The sequence below is a fragment of the Rattus rattus genome, chromosome 4 (genome assembly GCF_011064425.1).
Source record: "Rattus rattus isolate New Zealand chromosome 4, Rrattus_CSIRO_v1, whole genome shotgun sequence".
In the NCBI taxonomy this organism is placed as follows: domain Eukaryota; kingdom Metazoa; phylum Chordata; class Mammalia; order Rodentia; family Muridae; genus Rattus; species Rattus rattus.
In genome coordinates, this window is record NC_046157.1 from 115696284 (window position 1) to 115721357 (window position 25074).

General features: G+C 48.4%; 1 protein-coding gene across 2 annotated transcripts in view; it reads right to left on the reverse strand.

Moving 5' to 3' along the window:
* The window catches only part of Tbc1d8 (TBC1 domain family member 8), a 107602-nt gene extending 82773 nt beyond the window's left edge, over positions 1 to 24829 (reverse strand). For both annotated transcript variants that reach the window (XM_032900985.1, XM_032900984.1), the window contains exon 1: positions 24523 to 24829. In XM_032900985.1, coding sequence (XP_032756876.1) covers positions 24523 to 24649 — 127 coding nt within the window. In that variant the 5' untranslated portion in view covers positions 24650 to 24829. The remainder of the gene's footprint in view (positions 1 to 24522) is intronic.
* Positions 24830 to 25074: the final 245 nt, after the last annotated feature.

Here is a 25074-nt window from a genome sequence, read left to right on the forward strand (position 1 = left end):
GCCTATGCACACGTGAACATACCCACAGAAACTATGTGATGAAGCTGAACAAGAGGAGCACCACTGCTCCTCTTTTTGGCAGGTCCCCCCAACCCAGACTATTGCTGTAAACCCTTTCAATGTAAGGAAACATTTCATGGTCATTCAGCGTATGGTCAGTGGCTGAAGGAAGAGATGTGACTTGACAAGGGGGTTAAAGGATGTAACTGAGGCTAGTTCCCTCCATCAGCAGAGGACCGGCCTGGCTTGGGGATCAGACTCAAGTTGGCTTCCCCCTTCCCATGCTGAGGACACTGAATCCCTGTTTTGAGCCATAGCCCAGGGCTGGTGTGGCACGGGAGGCACTAACTCGGTTGTTACTTGTGAAGCTGGGGAAATGCTGCCACCAGTTAAGGACAGCTCAGTGCTGGAAGCATGCATTCCCAGAAGAGGGGGTCAGAGGCCCAGAAGGAAGTCTCCCTGAGACCAACTATCTCACAGACAACCCAAGAGCACCAAGGTTCAGGATACTCAGAAGCAAACCTCTGAGCAAACTGAAATTTTTATGCTTATAAAAATAAGAATAAAAATAAAAAGTAGTCTCCCATGACAAATGCAGCTATGCAGACAATCGGGCGGCCTTCCGGCCTCTCCTCTAGACAGCGTCTCGTCCCTCTGGCCAACAAGGGTTACCCAGCAGAAGCAGCACCTACAGAATCCACTGCACACTGCATCCAAAATTCAGATTGTGGCAACACAGCCCCACATTCCTGAAGCCGCTCCCCACAGCCCCTCCCTCCCAAAAGGACACAAGATGAGCCTGTAAGGAGAAACCGTGGAAAAATCACATTTTCCATGACTTCTGCACCACTCTGAATACCAGTCTGACAGATTTATGAAGCCCTTGCACAGTCAAGAACTTGAGAAAATACACAAAGACATTCACACGCACATGGTCAGAAGCCTCTTGCGGAGCAAGTTCCACACAGCACAGTACGGACGGTCCCATTACAGTACTGCCGATTTCTAAAACCTTTATTTTTGTTCTAAAGAAAGTTGGCCAGCCCCTAAACCACGAGATCAGCGATAACATATGTTACACGGCTTCCTGTCTTTTTTTTTAATACTTAACAATAGCATGGAATAGCCTAGAAGAGCTGAGATGCTTCTCATGATTGCATACTAATAACATGTACAGCCTACAGGCTGGGAGCACCTAAATGCACTGTCACTTTGGTGACCTGAGGCTGAGATGGGAAGATAACCATGAGTTTAAGTCCAACCGAGCTACACAGCCAAATTCCAGGCCAGCCATTGCTACATAGTGAGACTTTTGTCTCAAAAAGCTAGGGCTAAGCTGGGAGCTGTAACACACACCTGTAGTCCCAGGACAAAGAAGGGCAGAGACCAACCTGGTCTCCATAGCCGGCTTGGTAGCCAAAGCTATGTAGAGAGTGTAGGCTCCGCCTTAGAGCACTAGCCTAGCATGGGTTAGACCCTAGGATCAATCCCAAGAACCACAAGGAAAAAGCGAGTTCAATAGTCGGCGGTGGCTAAAGCCTTTTTCTGCCTTCTTCTGTAGTCTGGGCTCATGCCCAGCTTGGTGTGGATACAGGGCCTTGGGAGTTGAAGCCCAAGAGGTAGACACTGGAATCCTAGGCTACAGAGACTTGGCACTAAACTGCTAACAGGAAATCATGACCTGGAGGAAGGGCATGTTGGAATGTCAGAGATTCCTTCTCCCACCTCTTTCACATCCCTGTGGGACCTATCTGCCACCTACAGAGAGGAATAGAGCTCCTAGTAGATGAAGGAATTGGGGAGCCAGGGAGATGAGAGCCCCAGCCTCTCACAGGTAAGGACCCGAGTCTCAAGAAATGGGGTGGAAGGGAAGTGCTTACTGGAGAACCCAAATCCAGTTGAGTTCTACCCTCCCCCCCCAAGCCCACTTCAGAAGTACAAAGTCATCCTTGCCCCAAGACTTATACCAGGCGAGGTGAGGACAACATACCACCCCCAACACTCCCTAGTGACAGGATCCAGCACGCTAATGACTAAGCACCAGGCTGTTAGGCACTGCCCCATGTAGCTCAGATCCACTCTCCCAATTACTCACACTGATTGCTGGTTCTGTGTCATTGGTTCCATTTCACAGGAGAGAAAACTGAGGCCTGAGGACATCCAGATAACAGAAACAAGATCCCTCTCCCTGCCTCCTGAAAATCCTACTCTTTCTCCTAATGGCAGTCTTTTACATACAGATAGCTAGAGCTGAGGATGCGTGGGGGAATAGACTCCAAAGTCAAATTAACTTGCAGCATCCCACTCAGAACGAAGCACAGAAAACCCCACCACAAGACTAATAAACTGCAAACACTAAGCCATTTCTTTATTCCCTCAATGACGTCAGTAGGGAAAGTCAAAGGCGTCTTGGAATTTAAGTGACACATGGGCAGCAATTCCACTTTTAGGACATCACTAGAAAAAGTTGGGAACAGGGACCTACAGATGCTTGTACCGTCTAGAAACTCACCTCCCCAGAAGTCTACTTCTAAGTAGTCAGGAGGGGAAAGCAACTCAAGGTCCCTCGATGACAGATAAAAGGTGGTTGTGTGCTCACACTGGAGGATCAGCCTTACGCATACAGTCCTTGGGACACTTGAAGATAGCGTGCTAAATGTCATGAGATGGATACAAAGGAATACGTGCTGTATGATTCCACTCGAGGAGAAGACCCAGGATACTCAGATCCACAGAGGCAGGAAGGGGACTGGTGGCTGTGTGAGCTGGCGGTGGCGGGGAGCGAGTGGGAATGGGTGGTATTTCCATGTGGAGATGGGAGTTCTGAGGCAGATAGCAGGCATGGCTGTCCATCATGAGTGTACTAAGTGCCATTCAACTTCTCACTCTAACGGTTTAGAGAGTAAACCAAATGACCGGTGGGTTTGTTTGTTTGGTTTTGTTTTTGGCAGTAATATATTTTATATGCATTGAACCATTACAAGCCGGTGCAGTGGTACAGATCTTTAATGACAGCACTTAGGGAACTGAAGCAGGAGAATCACAAGTTCAAGGCTACCGAGTGGATTTAAGGCATCTTAGGGGAACAGGACAATGCCTTGTGTTCTGTCCAAAAAGTAAAACAGAAAACACATTACAACCACATCTCTAACTCACTCAGACATGTGACCACCATGGGAACCTGCCGTTAACACGCTTCCCTTTTTTTGTTGGAAATAGCTAGCCTCAGGTAAGTAACAACCCAGGGAGCCCATCTCTGCCCCAGATAGGTTGCTAATCTTCTTCCACATTCTCTGATCTACATGAAGCAGAACCTCCACCCCCAGCTCTAGGGAGGACTCGCCCTGACTCTTGTGGAGCATGGCGACCTGGAGCTGCGGCAACAAGGGACAGGTGCTGTCCTCGTAATCCGGAGACTGGAACCCGCAGCTGTCAGGGCTATTTTTGAACAGGAATATGAGTTCCTTTTATCCATGGTTCCTCAAGGAGGCCGCTGAGCTGCTGAACACGAGTAGGGGGAACAGGGGAAGAGGGTAGGCATCCATCCACTGGAGTAGCTGTGCCAAAGCTCTACCAGGCTTAGGAGGGCTGAGGTCATGGGGCAGGCATCTGAACCACACTCCAGCTATGGACACACATGCTCCACAGTCCTCGGTCTCTGCTGAGCAAGCCTTCCAGGGGGCAGAGCTGCTCTTTCCAGTTCCGAGTGCTTTGCCACAGGCCAGAAGCCAAACACCTAAGGTAGAAGAGAGCCAGAAAGTCAAAGGGCAGAGGTCCAGGTGCCTCCGACTAAATTTGTTATATAGTTTGTGTTCTCAACAGAAAGTATTTCAAATAGCCAATATCTTGATATAGGATAAAGACACCAGATATTTTAGTTAAACGTACCTAAATAAAAAGACATTCAAGCCCACTATGCAAGCCCCACCTGAGGGCTGCCCTAGAAGAGAGCAGGTTTCACCTACTCGACACCTAACTGCATGGAAAAGAGCCAGGTACACAGGGGCCCAGTAGTAAGTACCAGCCAAACAGCCTATTCTAAGGTCTTCCTGCTTTTGCAATGACAACATCTTACTAATGCCACTCCATATAGACACAGATGGTAATAAGACGTCCCTACACTGAAGTCACATGACTGAGCAGGGAATCGTCACAGGAACATACACAAAATGGGCCACCCACCCAGGACCCCTAGAACCCTTGAAATCACAGCTCCCATGTGACAAGGCTCAGTGTTTCGATAACAGCAGGTTCAGTCTCAAAGTCACTTTTCTGGTGAAAAATCTTCCTAAGGAAAGGAAGGTTTTAATAAACATATTTTCTGAGGCAAAACCAAAAACAAACAAGCAAACACACACACACACATACAAAACCATTTCAATCCAAGCGGAAAAAATAAATACCCCCATCTTCTGTTTTGTCTTTAAGATGGTCTCACTCTGGACTCAGATTCAAAGTTCTCCTGCATCTGCCCCCTGAAGGCTGGAACTACAGGGTGCCCACCTGTAGTTCATATTCTGTTCTCATCCAGCTGAACAGGCGGTCGTTCCCTTCATAACACTCCCCTCTCCTACAGTATCCATTCTAAGGTTGATTAACCACATGTACACCATGACCCTAGGCCCCTTTGTCTTTTATGACTTTGGCACTTCCAAGATGTCCCCCACCCCCGTCTTTTTATCAGTCAAAGACACTATGATTCAAGTTTTGATCTACTTAAAGAAACTATATGAATAGATGAAGACTTCCAGGTCCACATTAAATCCTTTCACGTTTTACCTGGAGAAGATAAATTTTAGTAAGATGTTCCAGACTTTAAAAAAGCAACCTCTCTGAAGTTTACGACAAGAGGGCTTCTAACTTGCTCAGTTCCGATTCTAAATAAAGATCTCCAGGGAGGTGCACGTGTGCCTACAGAATGTTGGCACGTGTGTTGCAAACAGTTCCTGGGTGATGACCTCTCTGAGTGAGCCTATCAGCCTCTGGCAACCGGATTACCCTTCAACACAAGTGCCTTCTCAGTTTCTCTGGTATAAATAGACACTTTTTTATAGGGACTTTGGTCTGGAGTCTTAGAAGACTCAGGCATCTGGACTCTTGGGGTTTCAGAGTCTGAACCACCAACCAAAGAACATACATGGGCTGGACGTAGGCCTCCCCACACATATGTTGCAGATGTGCAGCTTGGTCTTCATGTGAATCCTGAACAACTGGAGCAGGAGCTGTCCCGGAAGCTGTTGCCTGTACGTGGATACGTTCTTCTAGCTGGGCTGCCCTGTCTGGCCTCAGTGGGAGAGGATGAGCCTAGCCTCACAGAGACTTGAAGTGCCAGGGTTGGGGTTGGGGATTTAGCTCAGTGGTAGAGCGCTTGCAAGGCCCTGGGTTCGGGCCCCAGCTCCGAAAAAAAAAAAAAGAAAAGAAAAAAAAAAAAAAAAAGAAATGCCAGGGTGGGAGGGGTACCCAGGGGGAGCCCTACCTGTTCAGAAGAGGAGGGTATGGGGGCAAAGGATTGTGGGATTGTGACCAGGAGAGGGGTGGGGCAGCAGTGAAATATGAAATGACATAAAGTAATTAAGTAAAAAACAATAAATTAAATTAAAAATAAAAAGAGAAGATTCAGGCATCAACACAAGCTTTGCTTTGTAAAGACTATAAATAAAAGTCCAGAGCTCCTGTACAGTCTAATTCAAAGAAAGCAAGTATACTATTATGTAAATTGCTAAAGGAAAAACCCCTCAGAGGGACCACTTGCTTGAAGAGTGCTGAGCAAGGCAAGGCAAAAACAATTTGCAAATGGTGGGGGAAGGCGCTTATCAGACTACAACAAGCTCTGAGAACTCCGACCAACAATATGGACCATACGGACAGAAAAATGAAGTAAAGCATGGAAAACTACTTGACTGGTACAGCTTAATCAGTCAGGCCATCAGTTCCAACCTAGTTAAACTCCATACCAACAAAGGTCCATTGCTGTCGCTAAGACCAGACTCAGTCAGCTCGGCCAACGCAGGGATCCAGGCCACAAGCATGGTCTCCCAACAAAAAGGCATCAAGTCAGGCATGGCAAGTGACAGCTCCCTGCTCCTGTAGTCAGCACTTGGGAGATGTCTGTCAAGAGGCTCAGGACCTCAAGGTCACCCTGGTCGAGATGAGACTGGATTACAGAAAGAAAAAGAAAGAAAGAAAGAAAGAAAGAAAGAAAGAAAGAAAGAAAGAAAGAAAGAAAGAAAGAAAGAAAGAAAGGGGGAAATCCTTGATCAAATAAGACTACGGGCACTTGGGGCACTCGGGGCACTCGAAGCCTCTGTCATTCAAGAATTCCACCTTCTCAGAGGAAAAGGGGAGAGGGAGACAGAAGGGATTGTGGGAGGGGCGAGCAGGAGGGGTGGGGCAGCGATCCCGCCTAAAGTGAATTGAAAAGTTAAATTAAAAAAGAAAGGTTGGGGATTTAGCTCAGCGGTAGAGCGCTTGCCTAGCGCGCAAGGCAAGGCCCTGGGTTCGGTCCCCAGCTCCGGGAAAAAAAGGAAAAAAAAAAAAGGATTGCAACAAGATTTCAACAGGAAACAAAGTAAAAGTCTCCCCTCTTTAACAGATGATAAGAAACAAACCAGAGTCCCATTGTGACCAGAGCAACAGGCCAGCAAGTCAGGCTTCAACAAAAGCAGCCAAATTCTAATTTCGCATAGTTTTATCTTGCAGCCTCAGCCACCAAGGGAACGCCATGCAGGAACAGTTTCCAGTTTTAACCCTTAGCTGTTTGTCAAAAGTCAATTCCTAGGAACCTTAACCTCTAGAGGCCTAAGGAAGTTATTTTGAGTGGTTTCACAACATCGGGAGGCAAATGAACACCAATCACTTCCGGAGATCCTTGGAAACGTTTCCTCAGCAAACAGTTTTCCTCCTGTCTACCCACAGACCCAGGTGCACCTTCCTTTCCCACACTTTGCACAACCAAGGTGAGCAGTCAGACCCAACAGGGAGCAGCTCGCCAGTCTGCATTAAGCAGAACAACAATCCCGACAAGGGACGCCCAGCTCAAGCCGTCACTTTCTTGCAGGTGTGCATGGGTGGCAGTGCCTGCATTTGTTTCTCCTATGGCTCCCCTGAGGGGAGGAGCTACATACATCCACCCTGTCATGATTTCCCAGTGCCGCTGTACACGGTGTTACATAGATGGCTGAGCATCTGCTCAATGCTGATGCTTCCCAGTTAGAGCCCACATTTCCCACTGAAGCAGCAAAGGGCTCTTTTTCAGAGCAGCCTCTGGCAGTCCAGGCCAATCATTAAAGGCACTGGGGCTCTCACCAGTCAGATCCTGTTGAAATCTGTCATAAGCTTTGGTGGTTTAACTTCCTTCAAAAAGACTCAGGCATTTCACAGATACTTGTCTCTGAACATTACACCACACTGCCAGACATACCACAAGCGCAATATTCCCAAAGCTGTGACAAGCACGACAAATTTACATTCATCTTAAACATGCTTGAGGTGCTTAAAGTGAGCTGTTCAAAACTACCACCCCGAAATATATTCTTTTGGGGTATCTATACTGATTAAAAATTCAGAGTACTAAAAAACAACAAACTGCCAGGAGAAGTCCGCTCCAACAAGAGGCAGATCCGACAAAGACTTAGCTGGGAGTGACCCTCCAAGTGATCCAAGGACTAAGTCTTGTCTCAGCAGACACTTCACCTAGACCAGTGTCATAGTTAGGGTTTTACTGCTGTGAACAGACCCCATGACCAAGGCAACTCTTATAAGGACAACATTTAATTGGGGCTGGCTTAAGGGTTCAGAGGTTCAGTCCAATATCATCAAGGTGGGAACATGGCAGCATCCAGGCAGGCATGGTGCGGGAGGAGCTGAGAGTTCTACATCTTCATCTGAAAGCTGCTAGCAGAATACTGACTTCCAGGCAGCTAGGATGAGAGGGTCTTTTTTGCTGTTGTTTACGGACTTTGAAGACTTATTTATTTCTATTTATATGAGTACACTGCAGCTGTCTTCAGACACACCCTAGAAGAGGGCATCGGATTCCATTGCAATGGTCATGAGCCACCATTGCTGCGAATTGAACTCAGGACGTCTGAAAGAGCAGTCAGTGCTCTCAACCGCTGAGCCATCTCTCCAGCCCTAGGGTGAGGGTCTTATAACCCATACACTCAGTGACACACCTACTCCAACAGGGCCACACCTCCTAACAGTGCCACTCCACTGTTAGTATAGAGCATATACAAACCACCACAACCAGGCAGCCCACCTTACAAACCCTCCTGCCCACTCAGCCTTCAGTGAAGGAGCTCTGCCTCACTCTCTCCTTGCCCTTCCGTTGACTGAGCTGCCTGGGGATTGTTGTAGATCAGATCTCAGACCTAACACCACTCCCTGAGAGAAGCCTTCAGGAGGAAGCGAAGACAAAAACAGTCAACCGTGAGGCTGCAGAGAGCTGTCCTTGCGTCCGATATAAAACCTTTCATTGACTCCATCTTCCCTGGGCTGCTGGTGCAGAGGGAGTACTGGTGTGAAAACTACAGAAGCCGGCAGGGTCTCCGCTGCCTCTGCTCTTGTAACTGAATCCAAGGGAGACAGCACACCTTCCAACCAGGATCCTTTACGACTCTAGGCCAAAGATCTGGGCTACGGCATAAAACTGTTCAAGGCAGCAGATCCCGCTGATCTAAGGACTCCACATCTACGAACGCCCTCCACTTAGCTGCAGCTTCACAGTCTGAGTTCTATAACGCAGCACTCACATACTGGAAGTAAATAGCGGAGTCCGGAAAGTTGTCTCCGACCTCCATACTCTGGCTCCCTCGCACCTCACACCCCACTCAATGGAAGTGCAAGTTTAAAGCTCCATACATCCCAGAACTGGAAAGGACCAGTTAGAGGCCGTTCTGTCCTTGAGACAGATTCTGTCTCAAGGGTGGTATTAACACATTCCATCATTGTCTTGTGGATTCCAAGTCTTCCTTCTCTAATGTACTCTATAAATAAGATGATTTTATCCAAAGCAGAACCCCGTAACTGTGGTCACTGTGATTTCTGGTAAAGTTTATTATTTCCTCAAGATAGAGCTATAGGCTCTGGGAATTCTTAGACATAAAACATGGCTATAGTTCCAGATGGAGATACGCCAGACCCTAGGCCAAGTCCAGTTTCTTTCTAACCCAAGCATCACAAACCCCAAAAGGGTCATATGCCCTCCCTAGCACTCCCACAGTGCGAGCTCTCAGCAGTATGGACTAACTCTGACAGAACAAGGAAAGGCAGAGTCCCAGACTCCCAGGGTCTAGAGGACCCCAACCCCTTGCCTCCCAGGAGCCTAACCCATTAGCAGAACTCACTTCAGTTTGGGTTGGGGTTTGGGAAGGGGGGGTGTTATGGAGGGATAACCAGTCAGACCAGTAAGGGCTTCTATGACCCAACTCTGTCCTACTGAGCCCAGTTCCATTTCTGTCTGACTTAGACACCTTGGATTCTGTCTGATTTCTGTCACACCTTCTAACTCCAGGCCAGACTGAAGCATGTATCAAACTCACAGAGTTCAAACCATAAATCCACTGAGCCGGGAAGAACTTGCCTAGACCTACAAGCATCAGTGCAATGCCCTGTGAGGCACCTATGCTGATGATCTGGTTCCCAGGGTGGGGGTTCGGGGTGGGGGCGCGAAGAACAGGATTGCTGCTTCATAGCTCACCCACTATGCCAAAGCTATGAGTGCCTTAGACCAATCAAACAATGCTCAAACTAGACAGCTACGGTTTCTAGAACAAGATCAGGCTCCGAGAAACAGAAGCCAGGCACAGAAAGTTCCTGGATCAGCTACCGTTTAGTCAATCAGCTAGTCAACTGGCTGCCTCGCGGTTAAGGAACAGCAGGTTCTCCTGCATGGAATGCTGTTATTGCAATTAAACAACACATTGGCTTGGCCTGTTCAGCCCACTGCAGGTGCCCAGACTGAGTCCCTACTTACCCTCAGTGAATTACATTCACCTAGCAGAGTTTAACTTAGCTTCTGGTTTTCGTAGAAAATGCTCACACCTGGCTCTCCGTGTTATAGAGAAGTTAAGATTCAAACTAGGAAATGGACTTGTGCCACGAGATGCACGACCACTGCAGAGGCTTCCCAGCTCTTTTCTTCCCTGAATCTCAATGTTTTGTTTGGATAAATGAAGATGGGCAAAAGGCTCAAGGGGAAACAGCATCCACGTCGTACAGACCTGTGGTTACAAGCCCTTCCAAAGGGCAGAAATCAGCACCGTTGCTTCAGTAACATACACCGCCGTCAATATACCGCGGTCCCTGCCTAACGACCCTTCCCCGGTCAATACAGCAAACCACAGGTAACACGCTGGCCTCTGGCCGTGAAGCTGACTTAGCATCTCGAATTTGACTTATCAGATTCAGCAATCTGTGTGGGCCACCACACACGGACCAACAACAACACAGTTAGCATGACCTGTCTGTCACAGGGAGAGAGCAAGGCGCCATCACCAAGGACTCCCCACGGCACAGGTGGTCGGCTGTTTCTAATGGCTGTCTTCACCTCAAGCAACCTTCATCTCGAAGGTTGATTAGGCAACGTAATCCCACACGAGCCGGCCTTTAACCCGTAGGCATTAAGCCTTATCTGTTCTGAAACCTGTTCAAATGTCCTTTTCTTAAGGAGAGAGGCTGCAGATTGAAGGTGTGGTCCACAGGCAGAGTCTGGAGACGCTATATTTACTAACGCCTAACCTGACCCTTCCCGCCGGCCAGATATTGTTGCCGCTGGATCCTGCACGGGGGAGATCAATCTCAAGCTACAGATTCAGAGAGCAAGGTTTTACACTCAGTCAGGTTTTACACGTAACTCTAACAACAAAACATCAGCATAGCCCGGAGGCCACTTCAGTTTGGTGCCTCCCACGACTTCTCTCTGAGGTTGAACTGTGTTCACAGTTGAAGTGTTCCTGTCGTTCAAATACCACTTCTTGTGGAAAAGGTCCAGGAGACCTTCTCTAAACTACTCCTCACGAGGCAAACCCGGTCAGAAGAATACCCAGCATTCTATAGACAAAGTTCTCTGCATCCCTGCCTGGCCAACAAACCACAGACATATTCAAAAGCCTCTGAAATACCCAATAATTGTTATAAGGCAGTTATGAAGTGTCCCTTGGTCCTCAGCTGCTGATGGTCTGTCAATGGGTTCTGGAAATCTTAAGAGGTGGATAAAATAGGGCCCTTCGAGAGTACCCCTAATGGCTGCCCTTTTCCTGGGCTCCTCTCTTCCTTTCTGGCCATGTGAGGCAAATTGCCTGTCCCATCACATGTTCCCAGCCTTGGTGTGAATCCTCATGTGAGGCCCAGAAGCAGTAGGGCCAGCAGATGTGGATTGAAAACGCAGAAATCATCAGCCAAAAGCAAGTAAGTCTCTTCCTGCTGGGAGGCACGTGTCATGTGTTTCATCACAGGGCCCAAGCATTTCAAGAGAACCAAGCCGCCAGGTCAGTTCGTGTGAGTCACAGACTTGATAACCAACCTATAGTTTCCTTACAAAAATAAATTGCATTGCTTAAGTCCTGGTTATATTATTATTATTATTATTATTATTATTATTATTATTATTAATTTAAAAACTACATCTGTGATGCTGAGACATAAAACCTGAGTGCACAGGAAGGCCAGGGAAGATGGCTACCCTCAACCTACCTATCCCAGACGAGGCAGCCAAAAAGGCATCCAGAGCCTCTGGTACACTTCGCCACCGAGTTATAACCTCAACCCATGTTCCCCAAGTTTTAAGCTCTTCTCAAAGCATCCCTCACTCCCGGTGATGCAGTGTCTGTCTAGTGCTAAGCCAATATCCTTGGGTCCCATTTTGACGGGTTAATTCTTTGAGTTCTCCTGTCCATAACGGCTCCCACACCAAGTAAGCGTGGATTCTTCCTAGGTGAGCTGATTCTCCAGCTCCCTACCGACCAACTGGATGCCCAACATTACACCAGAACTCAGGCACCTCCCAGCAGTTAACGGTGCCATCCTCTAGGACTGACCCACCTCAGATGTCAACGGCCAGGTTGTCACCTGGACCTCTTCTGACCAATCAGCTATAAGCCAGGAATCACCGTGGCTCCCTCCTCGACTTTGATCAGTCATTTGAACAGCCTGCAGCACTCCGGAACTCATTATGATAGAGGATACTGGTAAGTAAACAGATAAAGGAGCGTCCTAGGATGAGGTCCAGAAGATTCCAAGCCCACAAAGCTGTACTCTCTGTGAGGTTGGGGCGCACTCTTCTTGCTGGCAACATGGTCTGCTCCCCAGCTCCGACTCCTGGAACTATAATTTAGGCATGTTTACGAAAGTCTCATCGAGTAGGATCAGTTGTTGGTTTGATCCCTCTTCCCTTCCCAGGAGCATGGGGCAAGAGCCAAGAATTCTAAGCTTCTGATCGCGGTTGGTCCAGTTGCTTCATTAGAACAAAGGATGCCCCCCATCACTAGGAAATCTCAAAGGATTAAGATCCTGAGCCGGGAACCCCGGGTCAGAGGGCAATCATTGGAACAAAACATGCTCCTGACTCCCAGTCACACGAAATTATAGGCGTGTTAGGAGCTCGGGCCAAGGAGAGATACCAGTGTGTTTATTGCGTATAGGAAGTTGCTCACAGGGTCTGAATCTCCTCTGTACAGAACTCTTGGCTTGATTTCAAAAGCAAGACTTCCTTGAGAAACGGTACCTAAGGCCCCTGGTGTGGATGTCTCACCTGCCCCCTGACTACTCAAATCTTGCCCTAGCCCATCTAAGGCCTGGCATCTCTTTCCCTGGTTCACCACACCCAGAGACTTGGCATTCCACAGATACTGTGTATCCACAAATAATAAACTTTAATCAGAAAAGAAAAATAAGTATTTCAGACACACTCATTAACTACCCTCAGTGCCCTCCCTGTTTCCCAAAGACTAGTGGGCTTCAGTCTGTTCCAAACCACATGACAGAGCCCCCTGCCCATGTCTTGCCAGCCTTCTCCCTACTGTGAGCAGACTGGATTCCCTCCTCCCTGCTCACAAAGACTTCCCCTTCAGTTTCAAGGAAAATACATTTGCTGACTTTCTTCTATGCCTCTGGCTACTCCTTGGTTCTTAACTGTTTTCTCTACTACAAGGGCTGACTGAGCAGCTCCCAGGAATCTCGAGTTTAACAGACTCCACATGGCCTCAGGCCCTTTGCACATACTGTTCCCATGTCTCCTGGGTACTTTCTTCGACCTTTGACCCCATCTCACACAGCCTGCAGGTCTCAGCTGAGATCACAGGTACTGAGCCCCAGTCCACCGGGCTCCGACCCGCAGTACTTTGTTGATTTCATCTCCTGTACCCCTGTGTCTGCCAGCATCTGTAGCCTTGTGATTTAATGTCTGGAAATTTCTTCTTCTCTGATTGTGAGTAATTAGCCTGACTTTGCCAGCATATATGGAAAACAAAATGGTTTCATACATTGAATCTTCTGCAGTGCAAACATTGTTTGGGTTGTTTTATAGTAACTGCTACTATTGCTTTACAAGAACCTGAGACCCTAGAAGAAGCAAGTCATGTGACAGAGTCACCTCTCAGAGACTGGAGGAGGCACAGAGAGCGTAAATCTAAACCACTTTCCTCTCTAGAGGGAGAAAAATAAAATCTAGAGTGGATTATCTTTTTAAGTTTAAATGAAAATATCTGACGAGGTTAGCTCATTTCTGAGCACAGGTGTAAGCCTGTGTGGAACCCACCCCGTACATGCTAGACATTGGGAAGCTAAACACAGCCCATTGAAGGGACACGGAACCGACCACAAGGCCTTCTGAGGCAAGGGCAGGACACTGTCCCATCAGTTTCTTGATCCCCCCACACCCACACAGAGGTGCCAGGCAGAAACTTACCAAGCTCTCCCAAGTTTTAGCTTCTGCTCAGTTTAATGAAAGCTATGAGTGTACATAAAGAAGCACTAACCCTGGAGAAGCTCATGTGGATGACACAAAAGTCATCTCACTCTCACCTGACACTCCTCCCCTCCCCTACTCTCCCTTACTCCCCTGCTACCTTATCCCCCCTTCCTTCCCCAGAGAACAACCTCTTCTGATTCCTCCTTTGTACTCCCCTTTGTCTCTCCAAGACCATGCCCACAGTACTACGTGAACTTTCTTTTTTCTTATTTTTAGTGTCAGGAATCAAACCCAGGACTTTGTACACAGTATTCAAGGGCTCTCCTGCTACACCAGATCCATGGCAGTTTGGGATGTTCTTGTTGCTAATGGAATCTCACCAAGTAGCCCAGGCTAGCCCTGACCTCTCAATCATCCTATCTCTGCCTCCCTCATCCTTGATTACCAACCTGTCGCACCTCACTGAGCCTCTCTAATTCTTAGTGTAGATGCTAGCTGTCAGCTCTTAGCCAGGGAGGATTCAGCTGCCTCTCACTGGCCACAGGCCACCTGCCCGGCACATCCCAACCACACAATAATTTCAGCATATCACATGACCAAGAGCACAAAGTAAAAGGAACATGTTTTACTTTGGACAGAACCTTTAGCAGCCAATATGACATTTATCAAGTTGTTTCCCCACTCACAGATATAGTCTCTATGTGAACTCTCACACGTAGGAACACTGTACAAAGATCGCAGGGGGCTGAAGAGGTGCCTCAGTGGTTAAGGACCAGGGTTCTGTTCCCAGCACCCACATGGCGGCTCACAACTATCTGCTTTCAGTTCCCAGGGATCTGATACCCACTTCTGACCTCCCTAGGCCACTGCACACATGGATTACACTCACACACACACACACACACACACACACACACACACACACACACACACGCACACGCACATTCAGGCAAAACACTCACAGTCTCGGAACAAAATAATCCTTTAGAGGAATAAATGTTCACAGCAATAATATGTACAATAGTAAAAACAACAACTAATTCAAATAGCAACCAGCAGGGAGGGAGATAGAAATAGTCATCCAATGGGCGGCCTCGAATGCGTGAAAATGAGAGTACTCTTGCTGTACACACCATGATTGGATGTCTTGTTGAGGGAAATGGGTAACCAAGCTGCTGAAAACAATATAAGCCTTGGATAAAGCACAATTCCCATTACACGCTTACAAAATTATACAGAATGAAACATGCATTGCATAGGGACAGACCTAAGCCTGCTAAAACGATAAAGGAGGGGTTGGGGATTTAGCTCAGTGGTAGAGCACTTGCCTAGCGAGCACAAGGCCCTGGGTTCGGTTCCCAGCTTCAAAAAAAAAAAAAAAGAGTAAAACGATAAAGGAAAGCAAGAATTCAGGACAATGGTTAACTCAGGAGAGGGCGAGGGAAGCAACAGACTTTTGCTAACCAGAAGTCAGCACTCAGGGTTGGCTCTGTGGCTTATTCTCTATGCTGGCATCGCACTCGGGACCTTGCACTGATCCCACACTCAGAAAGATGCATGACACTCGTCTTCTTAAGGATGGTAAGGATGTTTCTTTTGTTAATTTTTCTCTCCTTTGTGAAAAGCAGATCTCTTAAGAAAAGAGATAAAAATCCAGTAGTCTGATAGGACCCCGAAGCAGTCAGAAAAACAAGTGACAGGGGGGGGTGGGGGGGTGGAGTGGGGGGGGTCACAGCACTGAGTTAACAGCTGGAGGTCACAGGGTCACAGGGCTCAGTTAACCGGCTGCTACCAAGCTGGAAGCTTTGTCTGGCCCAGAGTGGAATCACTTCTGTAAGGTTACCTATGGGAGACCAACAGCCTGCACCACCAACACTCAACAGCCCTGCCCTCCAGCCCCCCACACTCGCATGAGACGTGAGAAACAATGTTCTGCTACTCATTCCAATGTTCAAAACACGCAGAATTTCCACTTCCAAGGTGAAGCTCACAGGCTCCCATCTCGGATCCACCTGGATGTTCATTCACTCAACAAATATCTGCTAAACATGTTCCAATGGCAAGAACCACTCCGGCCAGATAGAGAGTACTGCAGAGGGACAGGACTCCCCCACCCCACCCCACCCCCATCCCCTGCTACCAGTCATGCTCTAGTTGACTGTAGGCAGCAGATAAAGCCACCAGGAGCTGAGAAGTAACACAGGGGAAAAACAAATGTTCAAGAAGTGCAGAGGGCCCAACTTCTCAGCAGGCAAGGGGCAGTGTGCCCTACACTTCCAGGAAATGGAATTCAGGGTGACAAGAAGAGTCACTAAGAAGGGAAGAGGAGATGCGTGTGGCCCGCTGCGTGAGCCAGTGGGGACAGTCAGGAAAGACAGAGGCAGAGAATACTGCCTGGGTCTTGTATGAAACAGCAGGAGGTGGAGATGGCCCAGGACTTAGCAAAGGGGAACCGCCCACAACACAGAACAAGGAATACCTACTCAGGTTACATTTGGATACATTTGATGAACAGTGTACACAAGTGGGGGAAACCTGAGTCAGTAAACTGTTATCTGTGGTATTTGCTACTTTAATTTTCAGTACTTTCCTCCCTTCCTCAATGATCTTAAAACGCAAGGTCAAGAACATACAATCCTAGTCCTTCCCCACTGTGAAATTCATCCTCTCAAAGCTAAGAGGTATTCAGCTCACACTTGCTGGTCCTTGGGAGTTTCCAGTGCCTGGATTCTCACTGCCCAAACCACAGGCTGCACTGTTCCCCTTCTATGCTCTGAGGGCGGATACCAAGAATGACTTTGATCATCTCTGCTCTTACTGTGCACTCACTAAGGGCAATTCTTGGAAACCACCAAGTTTTCTGTTAATGGTTTATTAGCCCCAGGGATTATACCCATTATTTTGTTCCTGTCATTTTCCAGATTTGTACACCCAATTCAAACTACTCTATTTATGCTTTCTTTCTTAATGGTATTTTGGGGAAACAAGACCAAAGCAGTCAGACTCCAAAGCAATGTGGAGACCCCGACACAGTGCAGCAGACTGCCCTGCTCAGAAGATCCTCCTCCTTGTTGGTGGAAACAAAAATCACCAACAAATCAAGTTACCTGAATGGGTGCCCAGGCAATACCAGACATGCCTGCTACCCGAGTTTCATTTCTGTGCTTTGATAAAACAGACTGACAAAAAACAGCTTGGGAAGGTTTCCCTGGCTTCACAGTTGTAGGTTATAGTCCATCACCATAGACACATTAGGGCCACTGCATCCACATCCACATCCACAATTAAGAGCGGAGAGAAAAATAAATGCATGAATGTTCATTTATTCTTAGTTCTCTCTTTTGCAGACTTCTACCAGTAAAGGTCTTGCCCTCCAAATGGATGGAACTTGAGAATATCATCCTGAGTGATGTAACCCAGTCCCAAAAGGGCATGCATGGTATGAACTCATTTATAATTGGATAGTAGCCAAAAATACAGGATACCCATGCTTACTCCACAGACCCAAAGAAACTAAAGAAGATGCTTGAATCTCACTTAAAAGGGGGGAATAAAAGTCATAAGAGGCAGATGGGGGGAGGGAACTAGGAGGGAGAGGGGATAGGAAGGGGAATGGGGGGGGTGTTCAGGATCAGATGTAGGGAAGAAGAGATGGCCAGATGGCCATGAAAATAAATGAGAATCTCCAACTGATTAGGGGTGAGGAGGTGGTGAGCATTTCCAGTAGGAAACAGAGACCTGGGATAAGGGAGGCTCCCAAGAATCAATGGGGGTGACCTTAACTATGCTTCACAGCATTGGGGATATGGAACCTGAAGAGGCTACCTCCTGTAGCCATGCAGGAACCCCAGTAGAGCTATAGGGACACCAATCCACCCATAAAACTTTCAACCCAAAATTTATCCTGTCCACAAGAAATGCAGGGATTGGGGATGGAGCAGAGACTGAGGGAAAGACCAACCATTACTCGGCCCAACTTGAGACCCATCCATCCCAAGGGCAAGCACCAATGTCTATTAATGATACTCTGTTATATCTGCAGATAGGAGTCTAGCATGGCTGTCCTCTGAGAGGTTACACCCAGCAGCTGACTCAGACAGACACAGACATCCACAGCCAAACAGTGGATGGAGCTTGGGGACTCTTATAGAAGAACAGGAGGAAGGATTGCAGCCCTGAAGGGAATAGGAACTCCACAGGAAGAGCAACAGAGTCAACTAACCTGGATCCTTAGGGCTCTCAGAGCCTGAATCACCAACCAAGGAACAAACATGGGCTGGCCTCCCACACACATGTAGCAGATATGCAGCTTGGTCTTCATGTGGGTCCCAAACAGCTGGAGTGGGGGCTATCCCAAAAGCCTATATGTGGGATATGTTCTTTCCAGCTGAGTTGCCTCACCTGGCCCTATCAGCTGCGAGATGATGTGCCTAGCCTAGTGGAGACTTGGTGTACCAGGGTGGTGAGGTGTGTGTGGGGGGGGGGTGGCTCAGAGAAGAAGGGAGGGTGGAGGGGAAGGACTGTAGGAGGGGGTGACTGGAAGGGGAGCAATGAGCAGAATGTGAAGTGAATAAGTTTTAAAAAAAAAAAAAAAGAGTCCCACCCTCAAAACAATGTCACTCGGGGTTGGGGATTTAGCTCAGTGGTAGAGTGCTTGCCTAGCAAGCACAAGGCCCTGGATTCAGTCTCCAGCTCCAGAAAAAAAAAAAAGAAAAAAAAAAAAAAAAAACAATGTCACTCACATTCAGGGTGGTCCTTCCAACCTCAATTAACCAAGTATTACAAACAAACAAACAACAACAGCCCTCACATGCAGCCCATAGGCCTGATCTAAGCAATCCCTCAGTAAGACCTTCTTCCAGAGGCTAAAGAGTTGGTTCAGCAGTTAAGAGCACTAGTACTTATAAAGGACTCAGACTTGACTCCCAGCACCCACGTGGAGGCTTACCATCTTTTCTGGTACCAAGCAAATATGTGGTATGTGGACATACATACAGGTAAAACATTCGTTACACGAAAAATAATAAAATAGATCTTAAAAAAAAAAAAAAGACTCTTTCCCAGGTAATTTTCAGTTGTGAATTAAGCTCAGTAATTTTAAGTTGAGAATTAAAACTAGCCATGATAGTAGCCAACAAAGCAAAACAAAGCAAAACAAAACAAACAAACAAACAAAAAAACCCCACAACAGCATACTCTGACTTCATTCATATCCGAATTGCCAACACAATCCACAGAAGGATCTAGGGCATAGTTCTTCGTATGTGATCTTTTTCCTTCTTTACTGTTGTTGGTTTGATTTGGGTTTTGTTTTTGCTTTTGTTTTATTTATTTATTTTTGAGGCAAGGTTTTACTCTAGTCAAGGTTGCATACAATTCACAACTTAGCCAGGGGTATCTTCAGACTATCCTCCAACATCCTAATGATGGCAGGATGCCTCACTCCCTCTGGCATGGGGATTAACGTGTATAATCCCACAGGCTGCAAAAAGCCTTTCCATTGGCAGTGGGCAATATGCTTCCCAGCATTGATTTTAATGTGTTGATTCTTAAATGGCATTTAGGAAGCCAGGCGTGATGGCTCAGGCTGGTAATTCTAGCCCTTGGGAGGCCGAGGCGGGAAGACTGTTTCTAGATCTGGACCAGCTTGGGCTACAGTCCCAGGCCAGGCCCATATCTCATAACAGACAAACTTCTTCGCACATTTATTCTCAGAAGCCTTCACTCACATCATTCCTTTCTTTTAATGTTACTTCTTCCCCCCCCCCTTCCAACCTACTAGGAGCAGAGCATGAGGAAGAGTAATTAATTATCCAGCTTAATTCTAATACTTTCCTGGGGATCCTTGTGCGGATGGCACCGAACCACTTCTAATCTTCCAAAGCAACTTCAACAGCATCCAGCTTTAACCCTTGTAACACAGTTACAACTCTGGCTCCAAAGACTGCACAAAGCTCAGGCCTCCTGCCCCACACTGGTACCCAGCTGACTTAATTCCGACCCCAAAGCCGATATCATCCATTATTTTCCACTCTTCCCTACTCCCTTCCCTGATCCTCTTTAGATAATCACAGATGCAGTAACGTGGACAGGGGCTACGGTCAGCACTCTGCAAATCAGAAAACATCAATACCTTAGTCAAGTCGTGTGTTTATAACAACCAGGCTCTTTAAGAAAACAGCTGTAGGGGTTGGGGATTTAGCTCAGTGGTAGAGCGCTTGCCTAGCAAAGCATAAGGCCCTGGGTTGGTCCCCAGCTCCAAAAAAAAAAAAAAAAAAAAAAAAAAAAAACAGCTGTACGTGGTTGGGGATTTAGCTCAGTGGTAGAGCGCTTGCCTAGGAAGCGCAAGGCCCTGGGTTCGGTCCCCAGTTCCGAAAAAAAAAAAAAAAAAAAAAAAAGAAAACAGCTGTAAGGGTATAGAGGAATGCACAGAACTAAACGCTGAGAAGTCAAGTCTTTGAGGCAAGGAGATCTTGTCTAGGATGCCTGAGCTTTAGAGTTACATTCATCCCTACGGCTTTAAGTGTTTCGGAGAAACCGGGGGGGGGGAGGCTGTGGAGATGCTGGATGCTCTCTCTGTCCACTGCCTCTCCCACGTGCTCCCTTGCTGGCTCTTTGTTCTCCTAGGCTGAACTGAACTTTCATACGCAATATTCTCATGGGCTGTAGACTGTATCCAAGTGAACACTGCCTACATTGACGTCCTTCCCAGGGCGGCAAAACTGCTTCTGCCTGCACAGCTTTGGAAATATCTCACCGTGTTCTAACCTGACCCTGACGTGGGTGGCAGCCACCCAGAAGTTCCCAGAGCCAGGATTTCATACTCCAGCCACCTCTCCTCTCAAAGAAAAATGGGTCCCAAGAGGTGGTAAAGGTACCCACACTTGCTGACTACCTGAGAAGTCAGTGCCGTGGTCCCTCCCCCTGTCCCCCAAAGCAGGGGCTCCAAAAATAAAGGAGGCAGAAGAGGATAAAGAGGAGGAGTACAATGTCGGTCTATCCACCAATCGCAGCGTCCCACAGTGGTCAGCTGACAGGTAAACAGGAAGCCCAGAAGAGGCAGGGGATGCTTCTGTCCAATAGCCTTGGTCACGACGCTGGCTGAACTCAACTTGCACCCCAAAGAGAAGCCTCATACATACATGTTTTCTTCCACCTATTCCTCTTACAATGTTCACTGAGACTACATCGTGAACCAAGCACCATCAAAGGTCAAATGCCTACCCTTATAAACAGGCAATTTAATTGAGAAAAACATCTCAGGGGCTGGAGAGAAAGCTCAGTGGTGAGGAGCTATTCTTCCTGAAGACCCAGGTTCAATTCCCAGCACCCACACAGCGGTTTACAGCAGTCAGTAACTCCAGTTCCAGGGGACCCAACACCCTCACACAGGCATACATGCTGGTCAAACATCAATGCATATAAAATAAAAAAAAAATTTAAGAAAGGAAAAACATGAGTATTACATGAGAAAAATGTGGTTTGAATGAAAATGGCCCCCACAGTCTCATATCTGAATACTTGGTCGCCAGTTGGTGGAACTGTTTGGGAAGGATTAGGTGGTGAAAAGGCGTCTAACTGGAGGTGGGCTTTGAGGTTTCAAAAGCTTAAGCCATTCCCAGTTTTCTTTCTCTCTCTCTGTCTCTCTCTGTCTTTCTGTCTCTGTCTCTCTGTCTCTGTCTTTCTGTCTCTGTCTCTCTCTGTCTCTCTGTCTCTGTCTGTCTCTGTCTCTATCTCTCTCTCTGTCTGTCTCTATCTCTCTCTCTTTCTCTCTCTCTCTCTCTCTCTCTCTCTCTCTCTCTCTCTCTCTCTCTCTCTCTCTCCACCTCTGGACCTCTGGTAGTTAGCTCATGGTGAGAGCTCTCAGCCACTGCTCCAGCACCATGCCTGCCTCATGTTTGCCTGCCTGCTCCCCCACCATGATGGTCATAGATTCAGCCTCTGAAACAACAAGCCCTTAATAAATGGTTTCTTGATCAGCTGGTGTTTTGTCACAGCAGTAGAAAAGTGAAAACCAAGTCAGAGAATCAGAAATTTAGGGAGAAAAAATGGAGCCATGGGGAAAGAGGAAGAGGGAGGGGAGGGAAGAGGGGAGGGGGGGAGGAGAGGGAGAGGGAGAGGGAGGGAGAGGGAGAGAGAGAGAGAGAGAGAGAGAGAGAGAGAGAGACAGTGAGAGTGAGTGTGCACAAGCATGCAGAAGGGTAAATTATAACCCTCAGACAAAAGTTTGTGTTTGTGAAAATGGGCAATCCAAATTATTTTAACCTTTGGACTTTTGTATGCCTAAACTCCTACTATCTAATAACAAATTTAGCATAACAATATGAGGAAAAGATTACTGTGCTCTCTCCTTTATCTCAGACCTGTTAGTCAATCTCCTGGCTTCTCTGCAAAAAGAACTGTAGAACCAGCTTCAACTCTCATCATTTTAGCCTCATTATTCCCTTTAAATAGAGCCCACAGGCCCTCACATTGCTAAAATCTGCCCATTGCAATTCTATGTTTCTCAACAACTGCCAGACCAGAGCTGCTGGGTGGTACATCACTCCTGATTGTCCAGCATTCCTGGGAGGCTGAGTGAAGACAAGCTCAAAGGAATACACTAGGTCTGGGTTGCTCGATAAATGCTCAAAGGTCAAGAGTCACACTGCAAAGGGCATCTCACCCCGGCACAATCAGCAAGAGATTCTAGATCTCTAAAAAACAAAGTATCTTCTCTCAGTAGACTTTCTCTTTATTTCCATTTCTCTTTATGCCTGGTGGCATGTGCTTGTAATCCCAGTCCTCCAGAAGCTATGGCAGCAGGAACAGGAATTTGAGGCCAGCCTGGGTTATACATTGTAACCTGTGTCTCCAAGAGAAGAGAGACGTCTCCACATATTCACAAGATAGAGACAAAGGAAACGCCTGAGAAGTCCAAAGCCCTGGGTATCACAACACAAGACCTACAGGAGGATGGAGTCCACATCGCTCTGAACTCATTACAAATGAACTCTGTACATCTGAGTCATAAACTCTCCAAAGGTCACGCAAAGCTGATTGGCAGCTCTGCCCTCTGCTGACTGGCACCTGGATCCTGCTAGATGGAGAGTAGTCTGAAGACTGCAGGCCCTTACTCACCTGCCCCACTGATTCCTCCCCAAGGCAGTAAGCTCATCAAACACCCCAGAGGGTCAGTAAATGGAGCGGGTGGGTGGCAGCGAAAGTGTCTGGGGAACAAATTGTTTCCCTACTTCCCAGTTTACAAGTCTCCTGTCCTACAATCACCCTCTGCAACAGAGGACTAATACACCAGATATTCTACTTAATCCACCATAAATTAACCACTGTCCCCAGTGTTGTACGGACACAGCCCTCTCCAGCCTCTTGGCCTCTGCTACCCAAGTTCTTGTTCTCCAGTCCAACATTAAACTCCACGGTGCTGCCCAGGGTCTCACAAAAGGTTCGTCAGCCTCCTTCCTACTACCGTAACTTCCAACTATGAAGCCCACCTGTTGTGCAAGTTGTCCCTGCTGTTTGGGGCGGGGAGGGGGCTCATGGCCACCCAGCTGCCCAGAACCCACCCACCCACCCCACCCCCACTGTCTACTAACCTTGTCAACCAGAACCCTGCCATCTCCTACCCACTCCTGAGGTCTCAGGAAAGTCTTAGTTGTCATCATGGACCCCGAACCCATCCCACACCTACTAGTTTTCCCTGAAGCTAAAATACATGATTTCAGGTAGGAGCATATTCCTCATTTCTCCAATCAGACTACTCCCAAAGGACCTTCTCCAGACTAGCCCAGGTGCAGATAGTCGCCTTCAGTTAACCTGAGCGTACAGTTTAGGTCCTTTGACCCCTCAGCGCCGTTCAGTAGAAAGTTATGAAAGGACCATCATCTAAGGTCCCTTTTACCAGAGCTCCTTATCCAAAGAAATCATTCCGACCCCCCCCCCAGGCAAAAACAACACAATTCCCCTTCCCTGACTGAGCAGGTGCTCTAGCTAACATCGCAAACTGATCCCAATCTCTAACAGCTTTAACTTTTAGAAGGGGAAAATGCCTTGTTTGGGGGCAACTTCAAAGCCTATCGTATTTTTGTCCTATCGTTCCTCAGGAGACATTGAATGGAGAAGCAAAACCAGCATGCTTAACTTCGCTACTCAATTGCAGTGCCTCAGTTTCCCCTCGGAAAGACAGCCCCCGCCTCCTCAGCCAGAAAGTCCTGGATCTCTAGAGCCTCACCACGATCTGGCCTTAAGTCCGCAGCTGCAACACCACCTGGAGCCACAGCTGCGTCCAGATGGCCAAGTCCGGGCCTGCCTGGGCGCACCCTTCTGTCACCTGGCGGGGCCCTAGGGCGCCTCGATCTCGCTGCCTTGGGACAAGCTCTAGAAGCTGTGTCTTCAGCGTTCGCGAGCCAGGTCACACAGATGCACCTGCCTCTCCCGGCCCGTGGGTCCCTGAGCTCCAAGCCCGACCGGAGCTCTCGTGAGAAACGCAGAAGAAAGGAAAACAAGCCATAGGCAGGGCCGGTCCTGGCCTCGTCGGCTGCCACCGAGACACCACCTGCGACACAGCCCGGCGGTAGGGACAGAGGCCGGGCTGGGCCGCCGCGCGCGCCCCTTACCGGTGAGGCGGCCGCCCCCCTCGCCGTGCCCGCGGCGCCGCTGCAAGACGAAGTAGCAGCTGCTCTTCTGGGTCACCCAGAGCTTCAGCGCGTTCTTGAGCAGCACCTCCTCGGGCTTGAGCCACATCGCGGCGAGCCTGCCGCGCCCGCGGGACCCGGTTCACATCGCCCCAGCCGCCGGCCGCACCGGGCCGAGCCCACTTGGAAGGAGGAGACGGGGGCTGCGCGCAGAGACAGCAGCGGGAGCGCCTGCCTAGCCCCGGAGCGCCGAGACCACAGCTCGCCGGGATCACCCCGCGCTGCCCGCCGTGGCCCCGCCCCGGCTAGGCCCCGCCCACCCGCCGCGGTCCCGCCTACCCCTGAAACCACGCCCTCCGCCCTCCCCGAGGCTCCCTTGGCGCCTCCCTGGTTTCCTAGTCCCTGCGGCTCCCCGCCAGGGTTCCGGAGTGGCGGGAGGAAATCGAAGCCCCTGCCAGGTCTCCTCCCTCCGTTCCGGGACGCGCCGAGTCTCGAATCCCCTCCTTCCCGGGAGGAAGCGAGTAACTGCGCGAG